At 37.7% G+C, this 20,638-nt stretch overlaps 2 protein-coding genes across 2 annotated transcripts; one reads left to right on the forward strand and one right to left on the reverse strand.

The window, feature by feature from the left end:
* The first annotated feature begins 1,164 nt into the window (after positions 1-1,164).
* Positions 1,165-5,957, forward strand: LOC120460623 (trace amine-associated receptor 1). Its single transcript, XM_039648476.2, has 2 exons — positions 1,165-1,707; positions 4,687-5,957. The coding sequence occupies exons 1-2, from the start codon at positions 1,553-1,555 to the stop codon at positions 5,759-5,761; spliced, it is 1,230 nt and encodes a 409-aa protein (XP_039504410.2). The 5' UTR covers positions 1,165-1,552; the 3' UTR covers positions 5,762-5,957.
* A 4,365-nt stretch (positions 5,958-10,322) lies between these two features.
* On the reverse strand, positions 10,323-19,755 carry adra1d (adrenoceptor alpha 1D). The gene is made up of 2 exons (XM_039689212.2): positions 18,413-19,755; positions 10,323-12,491 (listed from the first exon to the last, which is right to left on the reverse strand). Exons 1-2 carry the CDS (start codon positions 19,320-19,322, stop codon positions 11,938-11,940), a joined length of 1,464 nt encoding a protein of 487 aa, XP_039545146.2. The 5' UTR covers positions 19,323-19,755; the 3' UTR covers positions 10,323-11,937.
* Between the last annotated feature and the right edge of the window lie 883 nt (positions 19,756-20,638).

Consider the following 20,638-nt stretch of genomic DNA (forward strand, 5'->3'; position numbering starts at 1 on the left):
CACGTTGGTTTCGCACGTGGTGGAGTAATAACTGCTTTTAATTAAACTGTTTGAGATCCAATTAACGCTAGATTTGTTTTATATAAATTACAGACATGTCATCTGAGGACTACTTCTAATTGTTCTCAGTTGTTTTGCTTGATTACCAGACTCAATATTTGGCTCGTTCTTACATAGTAGAGCGCGTTCGCACATGCGCACTTTTCAAACACGTTACTTCAAATCTCTTGACAAACTAAAAGACGTAAATTCCATTTGTAAGTATTCTAAATAAAAGACACCGGTTGTACTGAATGTCAGCTTGCTCATTATGCTCAAGATAAGGATTTATTACCTCCAAATGTGTTGCAATATAGAAACGATGCTTACTGTATAACCACAGGTCGAGAGCTGTCGTTCAAACCACCCAACTTTGCGATGCTGTTTGCGAATGTTCGTTGGAATGATGGTTTTGGGAAACACCGAATCGTTGAACTATGCTGATAACGACGGAACTTGCGACCATAGTTGGCTAACGATGCTTTCGGGAAACGCACCCCAGGATGTTTGGGGTCAGCCATATACATATTATAAAGTAGTGATATTATAAAGTAATATCACTGAATTTATCAATATTTTTACATTTGTGCAGTGTTTACTCCATCATGGCTGTGTTGTGGTATCGCCCCATCATGTTTTCTGCATGCTAACTGAATTGGTTTTGTCAAATTATGCAACAAAATGCGATTTTTATAGTCTCCCATTTATGTCTATGAAAAAAAAATATTGATGTATTTATATAATTTTTAATGCTCCAACACTGCACAAATATAGAGTAAAAACAAATAAACTGAGCCTACGTTTATTTTAAAAATATATTATTTTGTAGACCGCAAAATCGCAAGTGTACAAAACTAATGGTTAAGAAAGGTTAAAAGTAGGCCTAAGCAATAAGCCATGAGAGACTGTGCTGTATCGTGAATAAGTAGGCTAACGGCTAAAGGGCGTCTTGCCTGCCCTGCAAGCCCTTCTTCAGTCTTTACTTATTCTTTACTAATTGCCTTCCTTCCGCCAGATAAAAAATAGTCCCTGACCGTGAACAGCAACAACGTTCCAATGTGTAATATGCATGAAAGAAAATCAATGCAGGGTTGCGCAGTGATAAATAGCACCGTGAAGCGGTCATAATCACACAGATTCTGTATGGGCCTGAAGCTGAACTCATTCTGAGACCAGAGCGGAATGCAGTGTGTTTACTGATCGTATCTGTGAAATCCAGATCCTCAACACAGCAGTTTGTGTCATTCTGCCTTCCGCTATAGCTAAAGCAATCATTTCATCTGATTCAAACAGCACGCACAATTTGGAAAACATGTAATCTCTCTGTTTATTACCTTGTGACTTTGATGTCTGCATTAGCCACACTGAGAAACAGCGAACAGTACAGTGCATATTTCGGATGTGAAGATGATTTGCATAACAATGCCCAACTCTTAATAATACCCAACACACAGCCACCCACACACACGCCCCGCCTACATTCTGATCAAGAGGACCGTTTTAGTGCTTATTAATGTGGCATATTCAAAATAACACGCACACACAGACACTTTACCACCCTTACTTTACCGATGGAGCTGCCGCTCGTCTATTCATCCGGGAGAAATGGAGGAAACAAGAGTCAGATAAACATGGCATTGTAATGAAAGAAGAAACACTCCCATTTAGGTGAGTAGATCATCTCTGATTTGACGTGTAGTAGGTTGTGATTGTACAACATGCTTAATATAATAATAAAAGCAATAATAATCAATTATTATTATTAGATCTGATTCCAGTCTATTGCATTAAGCATGTCAATACCACACTGTATATATATATATATATATATATTCAAGATTTGTTATCACATCATTTTTCTTTTGCCAAATCAACTTAAATAATCTATTTAGTTCAGATAACTTATTATTTTGAGTTTCTGATGATTAAATCAATCTCTTTCATTGTATTAACTCACTTTTTCCATTTCAATCAACTTAAAAATTTAAAGCAACAAGGTTACTTATTTTTTTAAGCTGAACCAAAAATATTTTTTTCAAAGTGCACTAGTATGTATTAATAATAATGATAATAATATATCTCGCAGTACGTCTGGTATATTTAAGCATGTTATTATTAATGATAATAAATTATATATTAAATTATTTAGTTTTAACCTTTCAAATGTCTGTTTTTTTGTCTTTAAGTTTTAATGTCTAGATCAACTAGCACTGTTATTCTTAATTTTGTCTAGTTTACATAATCGTGAACCCTGAATGTTTCCTAAGTGATTCCCTTTATGACTGACAGGTCTGTTAGTGTGGGAAGGTGAGTTTATGCAGCCCATTTATTTGTTTATTTATTTATTTTTTGTAGATAAATCTGACTCAAATGGCCATTCCTGCCCGGTCCAGTCTCTCCCTCCAATTCCTTGAAAGTAAAGCAAAAGCATATTTTAAGTAAGCTGGCAGAATGCAGCGGTTTGATATGGGTCAATTGTTTAGCTTGGAACGGGCCAGAGATTGGTTTTGTTCAAGAATAACAAACAAAGCGACTGATAGCACAATCATACTGGATTTCCAGCGGCTTTAGTTTAAATATAAAGATTAAAGGGATGAATGGCAAGTCATTTGTAATAACTCTAGTAAGGTAAGTTCAAGAATAGCTATAAAGAAATGAAAAGCGCTTGTGTATTGTCTCACATGATAACCGAAGGAGAGGTTTTGTAATGGAACAGCTGAGTGCTCTGTTATGGACTGTATGTGTTTATGAACTGGATCAAAAATGGCCCCATATCTTTATTATGCACTTAGAATTAGTCAGTGTTTACATCTGTAATATGGAGCGTGGGGCTGAGTTTAATAGGTTGAGTCTGAAATGAGGAACGACCACACACGCAGGCACCTGTATCTGTTTCTCCCTGTGTCCCTTTCTCTGTAAACTGTTTTCTCAGAACATTGTCTCGATGTTCATGGGTTCTTACTGTGATAGTGTCTCATTCACCTGCTGTGTCAGAGGGATGTGTGACATGTCTTTTAATGGATTTAAGGGAACAGTGCCTGCAGTCTCAACCTCGGTCATTTTGTAAAATTGCCAATAAAACAAGGGAACAGATTCTATCATTATCATTTCGCATTCTACTGTTCCAATTAGTGTAGTATGCACAGAAAGCCATTTGGCCTTCCTCTATTTTTAAGCCAATCTTCATAGTCAGTCTCTCTAAAACATTTTGTTATAGGGACTAAATTGTATTAGGCCTATTCATTAAAAGATTATTAAAACAATAGCCCATGGATAAACAAAAATGGATGTCAGTTTAAGGTCGTTTCAAACCAGTATGCTGTATATTGTGATCTTTTGCAGATTTTCATAAAAGCACATAGTGACATTTTTCAGGCAGCACCAAAAGGGCGACTTATACGACTTGTGCACTATTTTCCATAATCAAAATGTGGAGTGAAAAAAAATTAAGTCAAAACATCACTGATTCTAATAGATGTGTTTTGAGTTTGAGCATATTGATTTTATAAACTACTTTTTTGATAATCTTTTTGGAGATGGACGATGTGGTCACCTTGAACTGCTACTGGAAAGAAATGTGGGTGAATAAATAAAGACAAAATTTCCATTATTGGGTGAAGTTTTCCATTTGTGCTAATGCAGACTGTGAACAAAAATACTAAAATAAAATACTAAAATTATAATAAGCAATATTATTAATTGCTGATATCGACACATGAACCATTAAAACATTTTTTTTTTTTTAATTTACTTATTTTAATGGATTTGGTAAATAAGAGCAAAATGTTAAGCATATCTCATTCCCTGTCACTTGGTCCCATTGGTGGTAATTAAAATTGTATTGTTACTGAACTAAAACCCCTTTTTTTTGCGCTTTCCTTCATTTTTTCCTCTCCGTCAAACATCCCCAGATGTTGTTTTCAGGTTCTGTCATGGGCTGAGAAACATGCCTGTCACTCATTAGGAACTGGTTGACTGGATGCGACACAATTCATCAGTGGTTTCAGTTGAACACGCCGTACATTTTACATGAAGAACGTGCATGGAAGGTTTCTTCATTCTTTTTAGAATTCCATTAATTATGTAATATATTACACCATCGCCTTGAATTGTTTCAAATAATGAAAAATATATGTGTCAGACAGTAAGACTGCATGCTTTCAAACTCGTGTTTTTGCTCACATCCCAATCCAAATTAAACTATAACAATGCTGATGATATTTCCTGTTAAGTATAATTCAAAAGGTCAAGATGGGGCGCACTGCAGGGATACAGTTCCTGAGACAAGGTCGAGTTGAGTCGCTTTTTATGATTCTTGGAAGATACCCAGAACTAAAAGATCAGAAATATTGTTTTTATTGCAGATTTGGCTTGGGCTTCCCAGTCTGTTTTGCGTTTCCCAGCCTTACAGGAGCTTCATGGGCAGTTATCACTTTGCAAAAATATTAATGGTGAAATAGACTGATTATTATTGTGCGGTGAAACGACACAGCCATTTTTGTTCGCATACATATCAGTAACTGGACAATATCTCCAACAAGCATTCTTGTTGGTCTTCTAAAACACAGCGTGTTGTGAAATCAAACAGAGCATTTATCAATGATCATGGGAATACATCTTGAACGCATGTGTCTCGTTTATCACCAGGTTGAACAGCATGGAAAACTCCACGGAATGGAGCAACGTTTCACTCGATGCCGATTTCGAGGCCTGTGCCACGTTGAGGAGCTCTGGTTCACGAGCCGCCCTCTATGTCTTCATCGTCGCCGGTATCGTCTGCACCGTTGTCGGAAACTTCCTGGTGGTGCTCGCCATTGCGTACTTCAAACAGCTGCAGTGCCCAACGAACTATTTCGTCATGTCTCTGGCTGTCGCTGACTTCCTGGTGGGCCTTGTGGTTATGCCGTACAGTATGGTCAGAACAGTGGAGGGATGTTGGTATTTCGGTCCAACCTTCTGCCATCTTCACTCCAGCTTGGATGTTATGCTCTGCACGGCCTCTATCTTCCATTTGAGCTGCATCGCATTTGACCGCTATTACGCCGTCTGCAACCCCTTGGTGTATTCGTTTAAGATGTCCCTTAAACGTGTCGGTTTGCTGATCGTGGTTTGCTGGGCCGTTCCTTTCCTCATCTCCTTCGGACCAATCTTCCTCGGGCTGCACAAGCTTGGCGTGGACGTTCCTTTGCCTGAGAACGTATGCATCTTCTTAGTGAACCGTGTTTATGCCGTCATGGCATCCCTCGTCGCGTTTTATCTGCCTATGGTGACCATGTTGGTGGCCTACTGGAAGATCTACAAGGCGGCCAAGCGGCAAGCCATGCAAATAAGCGCGATGGAATCGCAGATGGCGGCAGGTGTGGGCAAGGACTCGAGTAAGAAACAGAAACATCGCAACTCTATAAAGAGGGAAAGAAAAGCAGCCAAGACTCTGGGAATCATTATGGGGGTTTTTCTTCTCTTCTGGCTGCCCTTTTTTACTGTAAATATCGTTGATCCATTCATTGAGTACGGGACTGCTGGTGTGATTTGGGACGTGTTCCTGTGGTTGGGGTACGTCAACTCCTCCCTAAATCCTTTTCTCTATGGTTTCTTTAACCGTTCCTTCCGTAGGGCTTTCCTCATGATCATGGGATGTAGAATATGTCTGTACGGCACAGCTCAAGGAATGGACCTCTCTCACTCGAAAAGAGATGCCAGTGAGCGCACAGAAAACCAGTAGACTGTAGCGGCAGTTCGTCTGTTTTAATAAAATGACCCAAATTTGTTCCGGCCCACCCCACACAGCTATATATGTATAGGTTGTTGAACACGAGTTCAACGTTTTTCATTCATGACTTCATAGATGTAAAACATTAACTAGATGAGTACATCATCATGATTTATGATTTATTACTTTGTTCACAGTCATCCCAGCATTAAAGGGTTAGTTCACCCAAAAATGAAAATTAAGTCATTAATTACTCACCCCCATGCTGTACCAACCCCGTAAGACCTTCGTTCGTCTTCGGAACACAAATGAAGATATTTTTGATTAAATTTGAGAGCTGTATCACTACCACATAGACTGCCTGAGGGACTGGCTCTTGACGGCCCAGAAAGTCAATGAAGAAAATGTTTAAATATTCCATGTGACTACAGCGGCTCAACTACAAGTTTATAAAAGCGACGAGAATACTTTTTGTGCGAAAAAAACAAACAAAAGTAACGACTTTATTCGACTATTCCTTTTCTTCCTTGTTGGCCTGAAACGAGACTTCAATACGATTTCCACGACGCATGCGCGAGAATTGCGATCTCCTTCAACTACTTCAGTTCAGTTCTCGCGCATGCGTCGTGGAAATCGTATGGAAGTCTCGTTTCAGGCCAACAAGGAAGAAAAGGAATAGTCGAATAAAGTCGTTATTTTTGTTTGTTTTTTCGCACAAAAAGTATTCTCGTCGCTTGATAAAATTATAGTTGAGCCGCTGTAGTCACATGGAATATTTAAACATTTTCTTCATTGACTTTCTGTGCCGTCAAGAGCCAGTCCCTTAGGCAGTCTATGTGGTAGGGATACAGCTCTCAAATTTAATCAAAAATATCTTAATTTGTGTTCCGAAGATGAACGAAGGTCTTACGGGGTTGGTACAGCATGGGGGTGAGTAATTAATGACTTAATTTTCATTTTTGGGTGAACTAACCCTTTAAAGGAGAACTCCGGTAAATTTTAACATTGAGCTAATTTTTTTGTACATGTGTACTAATTTTTTTTTTTTTTTTTTACATTTCGTGTCTTAGGCCATCAATGTGTACTTACATTTACGAGTCATTCAATCATGTTTAATTTTGACTTCTCTGTGCATGCTCTTTGAGGTGAACCGAGGGGGGGAGGACCCCCTAAACCTCCATTATATGACTGACAGACAAGAACGGTTTGACCGAAAAATATCAAAATTGAAAATACTGTGGAAACAAAGACACCTACATCTTGGATGCCCTTGAGGTAAGCTAAAACATATCAAAAATTAATTTCAATGTGAACTATCCCTTTAAAATTGACTGGAGTTATCCTTTAATAGCACATTGTTCATCAGTGTTTCAAAGGACCTGGTCACCATTTTAGCTGAGGGGCCAGACACATGATGAAGTCAGTGATAGATAATGCTTAGGTAATGACTACTGTATTTGAATGTCAACAGAATTTGTGTGCTATGAGCTGTGATTGGTCTATTTTGGTGTCTGTCCAATACAGTAGTCATCATGAACTAAGCTTTATCTATCAATGACTTCATCATGTGTGTGGCCCCTCAGCTAAAATGGTGACTTTGAATTCATGATAGTTCATTACTGTAAAGTGTTACCATATGATATACACATGATAACTCTCTGGGTCAGCGGCAGCACCAACTCAAATTTGAATGTTTGATTTTTTCAAAGATTTCATCGATTCAGACGAATTGTGGGTTTTTTAATCTCAATCTCGATCTTTTAACAATTAATCATGCAGCTCTACTGAAAATATATGCCGTATGGGTGACCAAAGGTATTCTTTGATAGATTTAAAACATGAACACATTATGGAACCTCACAATGTGTTCCAAATAATAATAAAAATGACATGACTTGAATCCCAGTTAAATGGGAATAACCCAGCCAGGACTAACAGCACAGTAAGCCATAAAGTGCATGTAAACATTGTGATTTGGTGTTGAACTTCCTGTAAAATGTATTCTTCCACTTATTTATGTTTACTCTGTGAATAAATAAGATGTCTGGCTTGCATTTATCTTTTTATTTTTTTTTCTCAGATTTGGTGCTCTTCAGCAAATTATACATAATTGTTTTGTCTTTTGGTCACAAACAGTTCTTTACCTTTTGAATAATGACAGAATTATGCGCATTCTGAGGTACAAGCTGTTACAGTTGAATTCTAAAATGGTTACATTTTAAACACACATTATGTCCTTTTTCAGAAAAAACTTCTGGTATGTTTAACAAAATATGGCAGTCTGATAACAAACACGATGAGGAACGACCAAGAACAGAAGGTTTTTTGGCATTTGAGAGAGAAGTTACAGTACACATACCCTGTACATAGAGTCCCTGTCAAAAGAAACACTCCGAAGGCATGTGACACATCCTGCCCTGTCACAGATTTGAACCAATGACCCGTAGAACATCAGAGTCATTGCTAAAATATGTAGCCTATGAGAACAAATAATGAAAAAAATGATGGAAATTAAATCAAATAGTTGTGATCACACTTTCTTGATATAATTCTTATGACATGCTGCACAGAGAAATGGCACCAGCTGGTCTGCCTGCTTCAATAATGAGGTAAGCAAAGGAGCTGGAGGCTGGGGGTTCTCAAAAATGGATAGAATTTTAATAATGGAACTCATCTCTGGAAAACATTTAGCATCATGCTATGTTTTTTAAACGAAGCTAATGTTCTGTTAAGTCTTTGCCCAGCCAGTCACTGCAAGGCTCTTCTAATTAGACTTTTATGGCACAAGTTCACATCTACTTATAATTACGGTAATACTAGGCCTACTTGGTTTGCTGTCCGGTTGGAGGACTCCGGAATTTCTGCCCGAACCCAGTTACCCGAAAATCATTTAGCGAATGACAGTGACGGAAAAACATTTATGTGACAAGCCAAAACATACAAGTGCTTAGCTGCAGGAACCCATTAAGAACTGTTATGCATGTTGATGTTAGTCTTCAGTAATCCGCAGGAAACAGGGGAGGACAGGGACTCACATTGATTTACTCTACGGGAAGTTCTCAGAAATCTTAAATGGAAAAGGAAACCGTTTTTCAAAAAACTTAGTTTGCACTTATATGTAATACTGCACGAGTCATTTTCACACCCACACGCTTGTCACTTTTATAGTTATGCATAATGTGAAATGATTCAGGGTTGTATAATTTGTAGGAATTTGCCTTTTTTTTTAACAGCGACCTCTACTGGCCATTTTTTTGGGAGGAAGTGAATGCAACAAATCAGGGAAATGTTGATGGCCAATGATAGTTCAAGATCATACAGTACAGAGCTATAAATGTATGAGGATAGCAAATCTATTTATTTATTTTTCTCTTTAATACTTTTGATTGCAGATTTCGTTTCCTGGTAAATCGGAGCACAGCATGTCACATTGTTGAAATCCCTTCTAGAGACAAGCAATGAGTCTCAAAATGTCTTGGAATGTACTGTTTTTTTTGTTTGTTTTGCATAAATGTCATCAGTACTTGAGGAGCATGTACTCCACAATGTTTGTAAAACTTCATAATCATGTTCTCTGGCATGATTTGAAAATGTTTCAAAGAGTTTTGTATGCTTCAATTGGCTTTATGCACAGCTGCACTACTTCGTGAACTTAAGCCAAGCTCCTTGTTTCCTGTCTGCCATTATTGGACACATTGATTAATCCAGGTGTGCCTAACCTCAGTAGTCACAGCAACAATAATCAGACACACCTGAATTAATCAAGTCCGGCCAAGAAGTGCAGCTGCATGTGCATAAAGCCAATTGAAGCAAGAACGTCTAACCTTTTGAACAAATGAGTCACATTTGTTTATTTGAGCAGCGACCAAGGCTATGTTCAGACTACCAGCAAAAATCTAATTTGTTGAATATTCAGATCTTATCCGGATGGGTTTTTGAATGTCTGGATGGCACAAAACTAAAAACAGAAACGTGAAATCTTTTTATTTTTAAGATTCCAATCAGATTTTTACTGAAACATCTCATTCTGGATGTTCTGGTTGTTCGAATCAGATTTAAAATTTTCCTTTGCTTCACTCAGGCGTCCCTCAACAACAAAGAAATGCCAGAATTATTCATATATTCATACTTATGTACCAGTCTCCAGGTTATCCTGTGATCCGACAGGGTGCTTATTTGGAGAAAAGGTGATGCACTTTCATTTTTCCTACATCCATTTTGAAAGCCTCGTCACATGTCGGCAATGCCTACGTTGTTACCAAATCAACCCATGCAGATACAGTAGGTTGCTTCTGGACACACAACTCATTTGATCACTCACTTGCAATCAATACTGTGGACAGTCTACCCGAACAGATCTGATTTGAGAAACAATCTGATTTCCCTGCAGTCTCAACATAGCTTTTCCCTAGGGATGGTTTTGAATCTTAAATATTACTTCTTATTACTTACTTCTTTTTTTTATTCTCTGGAGTAAAGCAAGAGTCTCAAATTGATTTCTATATAATCTCATTTCTGCAGGAAATATATTATTAAATACTTTTATGGGCATAGTTGTTTGAAGAAAACAATTTAATTATTCTTAGGATTCATCAAATATGAGATCAACAGCATGCTCTTTTCAGATTTATTATGCTTTACAGTTGACACTGAAAGACGTCGTCACATCAGCATTACAAAGAAACCCAAAGCTTTTATCAACAACACAAAAATAAGTGAGTTGTAGTCCATTAATTATGTTTTTTTTTTTGTCTTTTTTTGTCTTTTTTTTTACTATTGGTTCTTTTGGAGATGACTGAAAATCTCACGGTTGAAATAAGAATAGCATGAATAGCACAGTATTCAACTACCTTCTGAAATACTGAAAACATCTGCACAAAATCTATTTCAATTACAAATTGTGCCTCACATTTAATGGTATGTACCTCTAAATCAATTTCCAATCATATAAAAGTGAATTCCAAGGTAATCTGCAAATCACGGTGAATTATTATTTCAAAAAAGGAATCAGTATCATGGTATCAACAGTCTCTTGAGTACATCACAGTTAAATATATTATCCATTCACAAAGTAATTGTAGCAATCACTCATTGAAAATACGTTGCTGGTCATCAGAGTGTTTGGAACTGTTTGATTGTTTCTCAAAGGCCACATGGACAACACAGTAGACACCCAGCAGCTATGAGTCTTTTCATTCTGGTCCAGTGCAGATTTTTGTTGTTGTTGTTGTTGTTTTTTCATTATATGTGACCCTGGTTCACAAAACACAAACACAAAATCACATGGGTCAATGTTTTTTAAAATTGAGATTTATAAATCATCTGAAAGCTTTCCATTAATGAATGGTTTGTTAGGATAGGACCATTTTTTGGCTGAGATACAACTATTTGTAAATCTGGAAAAAAGTCAAAACATTGAAAAAATCGTCTTTAAAATTAGGGTTAGTCAATTTTCAATTTGTACTTTTGCAAATGTCAATTTATGTTCCCAATTGTCAATTTATGTTCCCGATTATGCTCACAAATTGTCAATTTTTCACCCACAAACATACAATGTTTTATATATATTTACGGTAGAACCTTTACAAAATATCTTCATGGAACATGATCTTAACTTAAGATGATTAATCATCTTAATGATTTTTTGGTATGAAAGAAAAATCGGTAACGCTTCCTTTTACAGTCCTGTTACCCATGTACATACTATGCACTTATTGTAGTAATTACAATTACTGGGTAATAACTAGGTACTAACCCTGAACCTATCCCTAAACCTACCCCTAACCCATGTACTTACCTTATATTAGCCAGTACTTTCTAGGTAAGTACTGTACTGTAAAAGGAAGTGGTATGAAAAATCAATCATTTCAACCCATTCAATGTATGGTTGGCAATTTTCCACAAATATACCCGTGCAACTTGTGATCCAGGGTCACATATTTCCATTCAGTGTACATTTCCCACTTTTAAAGTATTCTTTTTAAAGCCTATCCACGTGGAGATGCATTAATCTCCTTTAACACACGATGTAATTTTTCCCTCAGATTTGCTTCTCAATGGCGTTGAAGCCAGTACTAATAGACACAACAAGAGTACTAGTCTTTGTGGAAAAAAATTATAGATTTAAAAAAAAGGAGTTGGCAGTGGGTCAGAGCTCTGAGAAAACAGACTGTAATCTCTGTCTTTGTTTAGATGTCTGTTTCCTTCAGGCCATAGCACTCCGTGAGGTCGTAGATCTGGTAGCCGCTCTGATCGGCGCAGTCATTATAAATCCCCATTGAGACCGTGTCGATCTCTGTCCGGGCCAGAGGAGACGTGCTACTCTTCCCCGTACCATTCTTAATCTTATTGGAAAGGTTGTTCATTTTCTCCTTCAGCTGGAAGGAGGACTTTTGTAAAGGGGGGAAGAAGCTCCAGCCCTTCAGACTAAGAGGCCGGCTTTTGCTCTGGCAGGAATATAAAGAGTTACCGCACTGCTCGTGAAAGGGTAATCCAGAGCAGTAGTCTCTGTGCGGGTCCCTCCGGGGACCCCGCATGGCCGTTCTCCAACGCTGATCGTAGAATCGGCGCAGGACGCGGCGCCGCCGCTGGCACTGGCAGCGCAGAAGACGGGTGAAGGCGCGCTGGAATTCCTTGCTCGAGCAGGGGTAAATTACGGGGTTAATGCAACTGTTGAAGTAGCCCAGCCAGAAGATTACTTTGAACACCATCTCAGAAGGCTTCAGAGCTGGGAAGAAAGATCCTGAGGACACAAATAAAGAGAGAGAGAGAGAGAGAGAGGTAGAGAAATATTTAGTTGTCGGCTCAAGAGAGATTATGTACATGGGAATTAATGCCGTGCCTCAAGTAACTTTAGCCTGAAGCTACCATTCTCCTCCCACGCGCTAAAAAGTTCAAATCTGCAAGTTCACCGTTTAAAACCATGTGTGCCTAATTATACCCAGCAGACAGATTATATACTTAGTTTTTTTTTCCTCCAGGAGAAATCTAATGCACACGGCATATCTTATAACAGTATTTTTGAAACCAGTTCTATTTTTTTTATTCTGTCTGAAGAGTGGGAGCAATGCCAATATGTCCTTCCCAAATTCTCCTCCAAACCAAACAAGCCCTATTAACATTGATAGACTGGACACACAAGCCCATTAGTCATCACAATCAGCATGAACTGCCGCTTCCAAATCAATTTTTCTGCAGTAATCTCTCACTCAGCAAAATATTAAACGAAACAAATGCAAGGCCGAGACTTGATTTTATCAATTGGGAATTGATTGGAACGTGAAAAGTTGGTGGACCTAATGTAGGTCTGATAAAACATTGCCACTTTTCGCATATTGGTTAATGTTACCCAATGTGACGTCAGCGGAAATAGAAAATAGTATTAGGAGAGGCAAGTTGTTGCATTTTGATCAAAGATTATGAATACAAATAGTTTGCTTTGGAGTACCATGCACCAGCGAATCAATAAGTTCACAATAAGACCAGAATCATGCATTAAATAGAGGGTGTATCCCAAAAATGAACTTGCTTTTAAAAAATAAAGGCACTTTATTCGCCTTGATATTTCCAGGAAGAACCTTTCAAATCCATATAACCTTTCCAATGTGCAAAGAAATGTGGAAAATTGTGTTTTAGAATATTAAAATGTTATTAAGAAATAAGAACTGTTCAGTGAAAGGTTCTTTGGAAACCCAAGAATCTTTCTTGTAAAGCTTTTCCTCAAAACAACATAAATCATATCAGTCTTGGCCCCTCATTAACTTTCATTGAATCGCCCATAAAAATCCAAATATTTTCTTTTGTTTTCTACTGATTTGGAGAGACATTTTTGGACTATTTATTTGTGGACTCTCTCATTTGTGGACTATCCCTTGCAAATAGGCTAAATTGGATTGGAAGAGCATATTTGATGGATCTCTGTCTACATTGTGTTGTGTCTGTCTTCACATTCTCTCCTCCCACACATACACATCTAAACTCCGACAGACACTACATATGTTGCCAATACCTCCTCCTTGCTTTGCTTTCCCCCCCAAGAGGAGTGAGAGGAGCCTAGCACATAAAACAGTTGTCATCGCCCATGCCGTGCATTTCAGTGTCACGAGAGGTCAGAGCCCCTCCCTGTCAGTGGATATGTATAAAAATAGCACCAGAGGGAATAGATAGTGTGGATGGACTGGGAGTAGTGCAGTCTTGTTGAAACAGTTTTTGATGAACAAAGAGATATGCACTGCTCTCCCTCATGTGTACAGGTCGTAATTTGGAATTTGAGATGAAAGCTTGGACAGCTCCTTATTGGTAATTGTAGTGATTTTGAGATACACCAGGCAGGATGTTTGGTAGCTACTGAGAGAAAACTCCCTTTTTTGCTCCATGTACAATGTAGCAGTCTCTATTTTGGTGCAATCTGGAATAATTCTGATATTTTCACTGCAGAAAAAGTGGATCTTCGGACTCTTTTAGGTCTGATTTTAGGGGAACATCTGAGAAATTCTGCTAAAATAATTTAGAAAAGCTGGTACCTGAAAGCATAATCAGTCCGAACGATGTGTATACATTTCTGAATTATGGATGCAGATGGCCTAATTATAAGTTAAGGAAATGGGTTTAGTCGGCACTTATTATTAAAATATCCAAATTGACATTCATGTTCTTTACACTCTTAAAAATAAAGGATTCAAAAGGGAGTTTTCAGAGTGATGTCATGGAAGAACCTCTAAGGAACCTTTGAGGGAACAGTTCTAAAAATATTTTTTTTCCTTAGCGTGAAGAACATTTGTAATAATTATGCAGCAGTCAGAGGGGCAATTCACTTAAAGCTGTAAGCTGAGAGGGTTGAATGTGTTCTTGTGGTCTTGATTTGCATTTGCCTGGCACGAGCCACACGTTAAAGCCTTCTCATCTTATACTGATCACCTGAAGAAATATTTTCGCGGCCTGTGGCTATTGGCTGCATGTGTAAGTTCCTGTCAAGCTGCAATATGTGTCAATTTGAATGAAATGTATTAGAAGCTAACATGACAGCTTGGTTCAAAAAAGTGAAGGATCATTTTGACAGGCAGACAATGTTTTTCACAGATTTGAATATGATATTACCTATTATTTTTCTGCTAGGTTTATAATCAGAGACACTATTAAAACATTCATTAAAACTCACAAAGCACAATCACAGTAGTCTTATACAAGATGGTATTGGTGAAACTGAAGTCATTGTGAAATTTGTAATGTTGCATTAACTTACATTGCCAGTATTGCAAATATATCATATAACACATATAAGTAACCTGAAAAAAGACCCATTCTTTGGACTTTGGATTATTTACTCTCAAATTACTACAATGACAATGTTTACATTACATATTGAAGTGTATATATATATATATATATATATATATATATATATATTTAGGACAGCAGCAAATCTCCTAAATAAATGGTCTAAAGAGATGGGATTTAGGAAACTTCATGGCCAAGTAATACAGATTCAAATCAAAGTGAAATGAAATTCATAGTATTGCATAATATTTGCCAATTCATTGCAAATACAGTATATCATAAATATGCAATATACTATCTCAAAACACACATGAATGTGTTGTATTTACTTGGATTAATCAGTTACACACTTTTAAATTACTATAACGTCATGATAATGTTTTTAATTGAAATCAGTAAACCTGGAGATGCATTTATCAGTCACATAATATTTACCTATGTAATTTCAAAAACATATTCTTTTTAGGAGTGCAGAAACATCTGGTTCTGTTTGTTCACCAGAAGTAAGACTTTCACTGTCCAGCACAAACATATGCCATATGCAAAATATTCCCCTGATCCATCACAACAATAGCAGTGTGGACATGCTGTTGCTAAAAATATAACCGTCATTAAGAGGGTGTTTATTAACAGGCTGGTTGTACTTATCTCACTCATTGCACAGCTATACTCACAAAAATAGACGCACATTAAACGCTGATTTGGGTTGAAATGATTTCCTAATCTTATGTATATACCTTAAAACTTCCAACAAGAAAAAAAAAAATGGTCCAGGAAAAATATGAACAATATCACAGCAATGTTAATACTGAAGAGGTCATTTTCACCAACTAAGATGCAAGATGGCGTCAGTTTTGTTTGTATGAAACGAAACAGAATGAGTCGCACCGGTTACAGTTACCGAGTGGACGGATATAACGTGCATGGGAATTTAGGAAATATCAGGCTTCTGAATGACCAATCAGTATTTAAAAATGACATTTTTAACCACCACAATATATAATACCATAAGTAAATACAATATTCTAAATGCCTTGACAATGAAACAAGCTCTAACGCCATTCAACCCTTCATTTGTAATGCAGCGACTCACAGTTCGTGCTTCTCCAGTGTACGTGTGGATCTAAGCCATGTCGTATCCCTCCTCTGTCCTGGTGGCTGGCTGCTTCTGAGGCTTTGGAAAACGAAAGCACCCTCTTTAGCTCAACTTGTTAATTGCCGTGATTAAGGCAGTGGAGCGTTGGACAAAAAGAGGTTAGGGACCAGAGTGAAAGTGCCTCCTTCCCTTTCTCAGGCTGAATAAAGTCAGGCCCCTCTTCCTAAACCATCTTGATCCCAGAATTTCACCATTACCACATGTATATCTTGCCAGAAGATGTTATCAACCACTGCTGCCCTATTTTTCCCCACAGTGACTGCGAGTGGAATACCAGCAGGGACTGTCAAAAACCGCACTTTTGGAATACCATGGAGATGGATGGGATGGTTGGTGTGGGGGGAAACCAATAAAATGTGGGGAAAGTACAATGCCTGCCATGTTTTTTTATTTTTAATTCTTTTTAATGTAGCCTAAATTTTATTTATGTCAGTAAATTATCAATAATAGTCAACATTGCAATCATTACTATTTGTTTGTTTAGATACTTAAGATGGACCCATTTTGTGTCAGTCAGCAACACCAAAATTCCTTTAATGTAATGGAAAACTTTTTTCTTCCTTCACTAGCACATTTTTTAGCCTCTGTGACATATTCTTGGGTAATGGTTACGTGACTGGAACACTGAACGTAATGTCTTTCTTTCAGTCTCCCATGGGTGGTCTTTGATTGACCACATAAAACATCTCTGCATTATGAATATGCCAAACATCTTTCTTTTTTTTTCTATGCAGGATTCGGGTATAGTTATTAACCGTGGGATGCAGAACTTAATAACTAAGCATTGCACAACTTTTTGTTTTTCATGGGGTTTGGTGAACATTTTGACATGATTGTGTGTTTTATAGAAGCACGTTTGAAACTTTTGGATGTAGTCCTTTTTGTGAGCATGTGATTATTGTGTTGAGTTAATATTGTACAATCATGGTAATATAAATAAATGGACCACAACTCATTTTTGGCTGCTTGAGAACATGGAAACCCGAATAGAGGCGTGAGGGAATATTATGAGATAAGATCTGTGCTGTCCCAAATAAACTGTTATTGACTGATTGCAAGCATGATTCAAGGACAAAGGACATTTTTTATGATTTTTTTATTCCACTGCTTTATAAAAAGTAGTTTATAAACTTTAAAAGGGAGGATTGCGCATTAATCTCTCTCAAGCCTCAGTCTTTGCTTTTTTTGTCAGCATGTGCACTGTTGCACTATCCAATCCATACACATCCAACATGTGCCATTATGTACTTGAATCCCACAGGACATAATGTTCTCCAAAGCAAAGATCGTTGCACTTTGAAAATATAGCCCGTCAAGTTTAGCAAATCAACACAATCTCCCCTCTGGTTGAGCTGCTATCAAATCCTGACCAAAACACCACGCCAAAGAGGCTACCATCTAATTTATTAACTGTGAATGTATCCTAATAGAAAAAGTGATGAGAGGAACTGTTTTCGTTAGTAAGAAAAGCGCAAGTAATTAACATTCAGATAGAAGCTCTGTGTGCTTTATATCAAGATACGCATTTCGCACATTTTTGTTTCCCTGGCCACGGAGTAGCCAAAGCATGAACACAGTAAAATAGACGTGTATTTCATATGCATTACAATGTGTAAAACATTGGTTACTTTAACTGATCAACAAACACACTATCTTTTGTAATTTGTTTACGTAGCCTTTGGCAGATGCAGAAAATAATTTGCTTAAATGCATTTTTTTTAAAAGTTACAAAATATATAAAACAGACAACGAAAAATATATAATCCATAAACAATGGATTATCTAATGCATTTTCTTCTGGAACCAATCATGTTTCCTAATTAATTGTCTCAGTAAAATCATAGCCTAAAAAATAAATTAATTAAAAAAAAGTATACTTAGAAAACACATTTCTTAGCAAGATCGAATGTTCCTGCAATAATTAAATATGCTATGTTCAAACTTCCAACTGTCCAGTAAAACAATCAAAATACTGTTGCAATGTTATTTTATTCAGTATATGGGATCTTATTTGTTTATTATAAGATTTTTGTTTAATTCCATTATTATGCATGGCAAATTTCAATATAAATTTGTACACACATTACACTGCCACAATAATTTGTCATTTCTACGCGTTGCAATGACATGTAATTTAATTTGGATTTACTTTTAAACAAATTGTATAACAAGACGTTTTAAAATGTTGCTCTGTAAATAAAACAAAAACAAAGAATAACTCGTATACATACCCAAAGGCAAGACGAAGAAAAACGGTAGCCAACAGAGAATGAACATGCCCACGACGATGGCGAGAGTTTTAGCAGCTTTCTTCTCCCTGGAGAACTTCATGAGTCTCACGGACAATGAACTTCTGAACGGGTGATTTTTGGTTTTCGAATCGTCCGGAATGTTCCTGCAATGTATCCTCAGCACCACGTCCATTGATTTATCTCTCTCCCGTTTCACACCCGCTTCCAAACTTTTTGTAGTCCTGCGGGCCACGATGTATACTCTAGTGTACATGACTAAAATCACCATGAGTGGAAGGTAGAAGGAGAATAAGGAGGAGAACAGAGCATAACCTGGTTCCTCCGTGATTCTGCAGATGCTTTCATCAGAAGGTGGAGGTTCTTTCCACCCCAAAAGCGGTCCGATAGAAATAACCATTGAAGAAACCCAGACCACCACGAGTATGACACCTGCTTTCCGTTCAGTCATGATAGTGGGGTATTTCAGACAGTATTTGACCCCGATGTACCTGTCTATGGATATAATGCACAAACTTAAAATCGACGCCGTGCAACAGAGCACATCCACCGCTGCCCAGATGTTGCAGAAAACCCGACCGAACACCCAGCATCCAAATACCTCCAGGGACGCAGAGAACGGCAGGACAATGATACTCAGCAGAAGGTCCGCTATGGCCAGGTTCACAATGAAGAAGTTGGTGACCGTCTGCAAATGTTTGTTGCAAAGGACCGAGAGAATGACCAAAATGTTCCCCACGATCGCCAGCAAAATGAAGACGGCAAGAAAGATTCCCACACCGATGACTTGAGAGTCGAGGGCGATCCCCTCACAGGAGGTGTTGCTGATGTTGGAGAGAAAGTCTGAGGGGAATTCATTCTTGCTCTCGTTCAGCAGTTTAGAAAATGTCATTTTAAAACTCCATAAAGACGACTTTTACTGGCTGGGTCCGATGGTGTTGGCTGGTCGGTTCATGGTGAGTTTCATCATCATGCTCATCATCATCATCCTCATCACAGTTGGCAGTTGTCTTCAGATTGTTCAGCTGGATCCGTTACTTTGTGAGCCTATTTATAAAATGTTGCATGTTAAACATCTCGTTATACCTACACTTTCATGTGATGGCATAACCTGAAAAGTCATGTGATCTAAAACATGTTTTGAGGTAGAATAAACTAACAAGCAACTAACAAGCTCTTAAGTCAATAAAACCATAGTGCCGATGCACTGCAGGTGTTATGGAGAGGCATCTTCTGGTGGCATCCTCAGCGACCACTCTAAAACTGCATTACAGTGGCTCAGTGTGGACCCCAGTGCTCCAGTCCAGGTCTCCTCCTCCTCCAGCTCTGAAAACTTGGTGACGCGTCCGCACATTTGATTCATTTCTTCATATGACCACTAGAGGGTTCTGTATTATTGTGGCACAGAGAAGGACTGTATTGTGCTATATGACTTTGGATCATTCAGATAACACTAATGGGTAAACAGTCATATCAAGTCAGATTTATTTGTATAGATTTTTTTTTCAATATATAAGGTTTTAAATAAGCAGGTTTACTGAAATTCATCACTATATCCGAAAAAAATCCCTAACTTAAATTTCAATTATTAGATTAGATTTTGATGGTAAGCATGCTTAATTAGATTAGATTAGATTTTGAATGTAAGCATGCTCTTTCAGTTGCAAGAAATTACTATTTTACAGTCCAATAAAAAATGACTGATATACATGCAGTAGTCAGTAAAGCTTCCATCACTGTCTCCTGATATTCAATCACATTGAACATAAAACAATATTTTAGATTTGTGTGAAAACCCCGCTTTTCCATTTGAATTTCTGGTGAATCTTTCGGTGAAATCCTTCTGTGAAAAGATAAATAGGCCTGCCACATGTTTTGTGCGTGTGAAAACTTTTTTTTTTTTTTTCATGACAGCTTTTTGAGTAAAAACAAACCTCTGAAAGCACTATGCATTCCCAATGGCATTCCCAATGACTCTGTGCAGCTGCCAAGCTGCCACCAGTAGGTCCAGATGCATGCTAAAAGCCGAGGGGACACTGAAGAGCCACATGGTCCCTTGATGCGAAGTTGGAAGTTGTGAGGAAGTGATTAAACCCAAAGAAACTGTAAAATGGTACTGGGATACACATTAAAGGTGCAGTAAGTGATTTCCGAGAATCATTGTTGAACACTGTTGATATATGAAATCAACCCATACGCCCCAAAAAT

Source organism: Pimephales promelas, chromosome 6 (assembly GCF_988280905.1).
Source record: "Pimephales promelas chromosome 6, fPimPro1.hap1.1, whole genome shotgun sequence".
Lineage (NCBI taxonomy): Eukaryota > Metazoa > Chordata > Actinopteri > Cypriniformes > Leuciscidae > Pimephales > Pimephales promelas.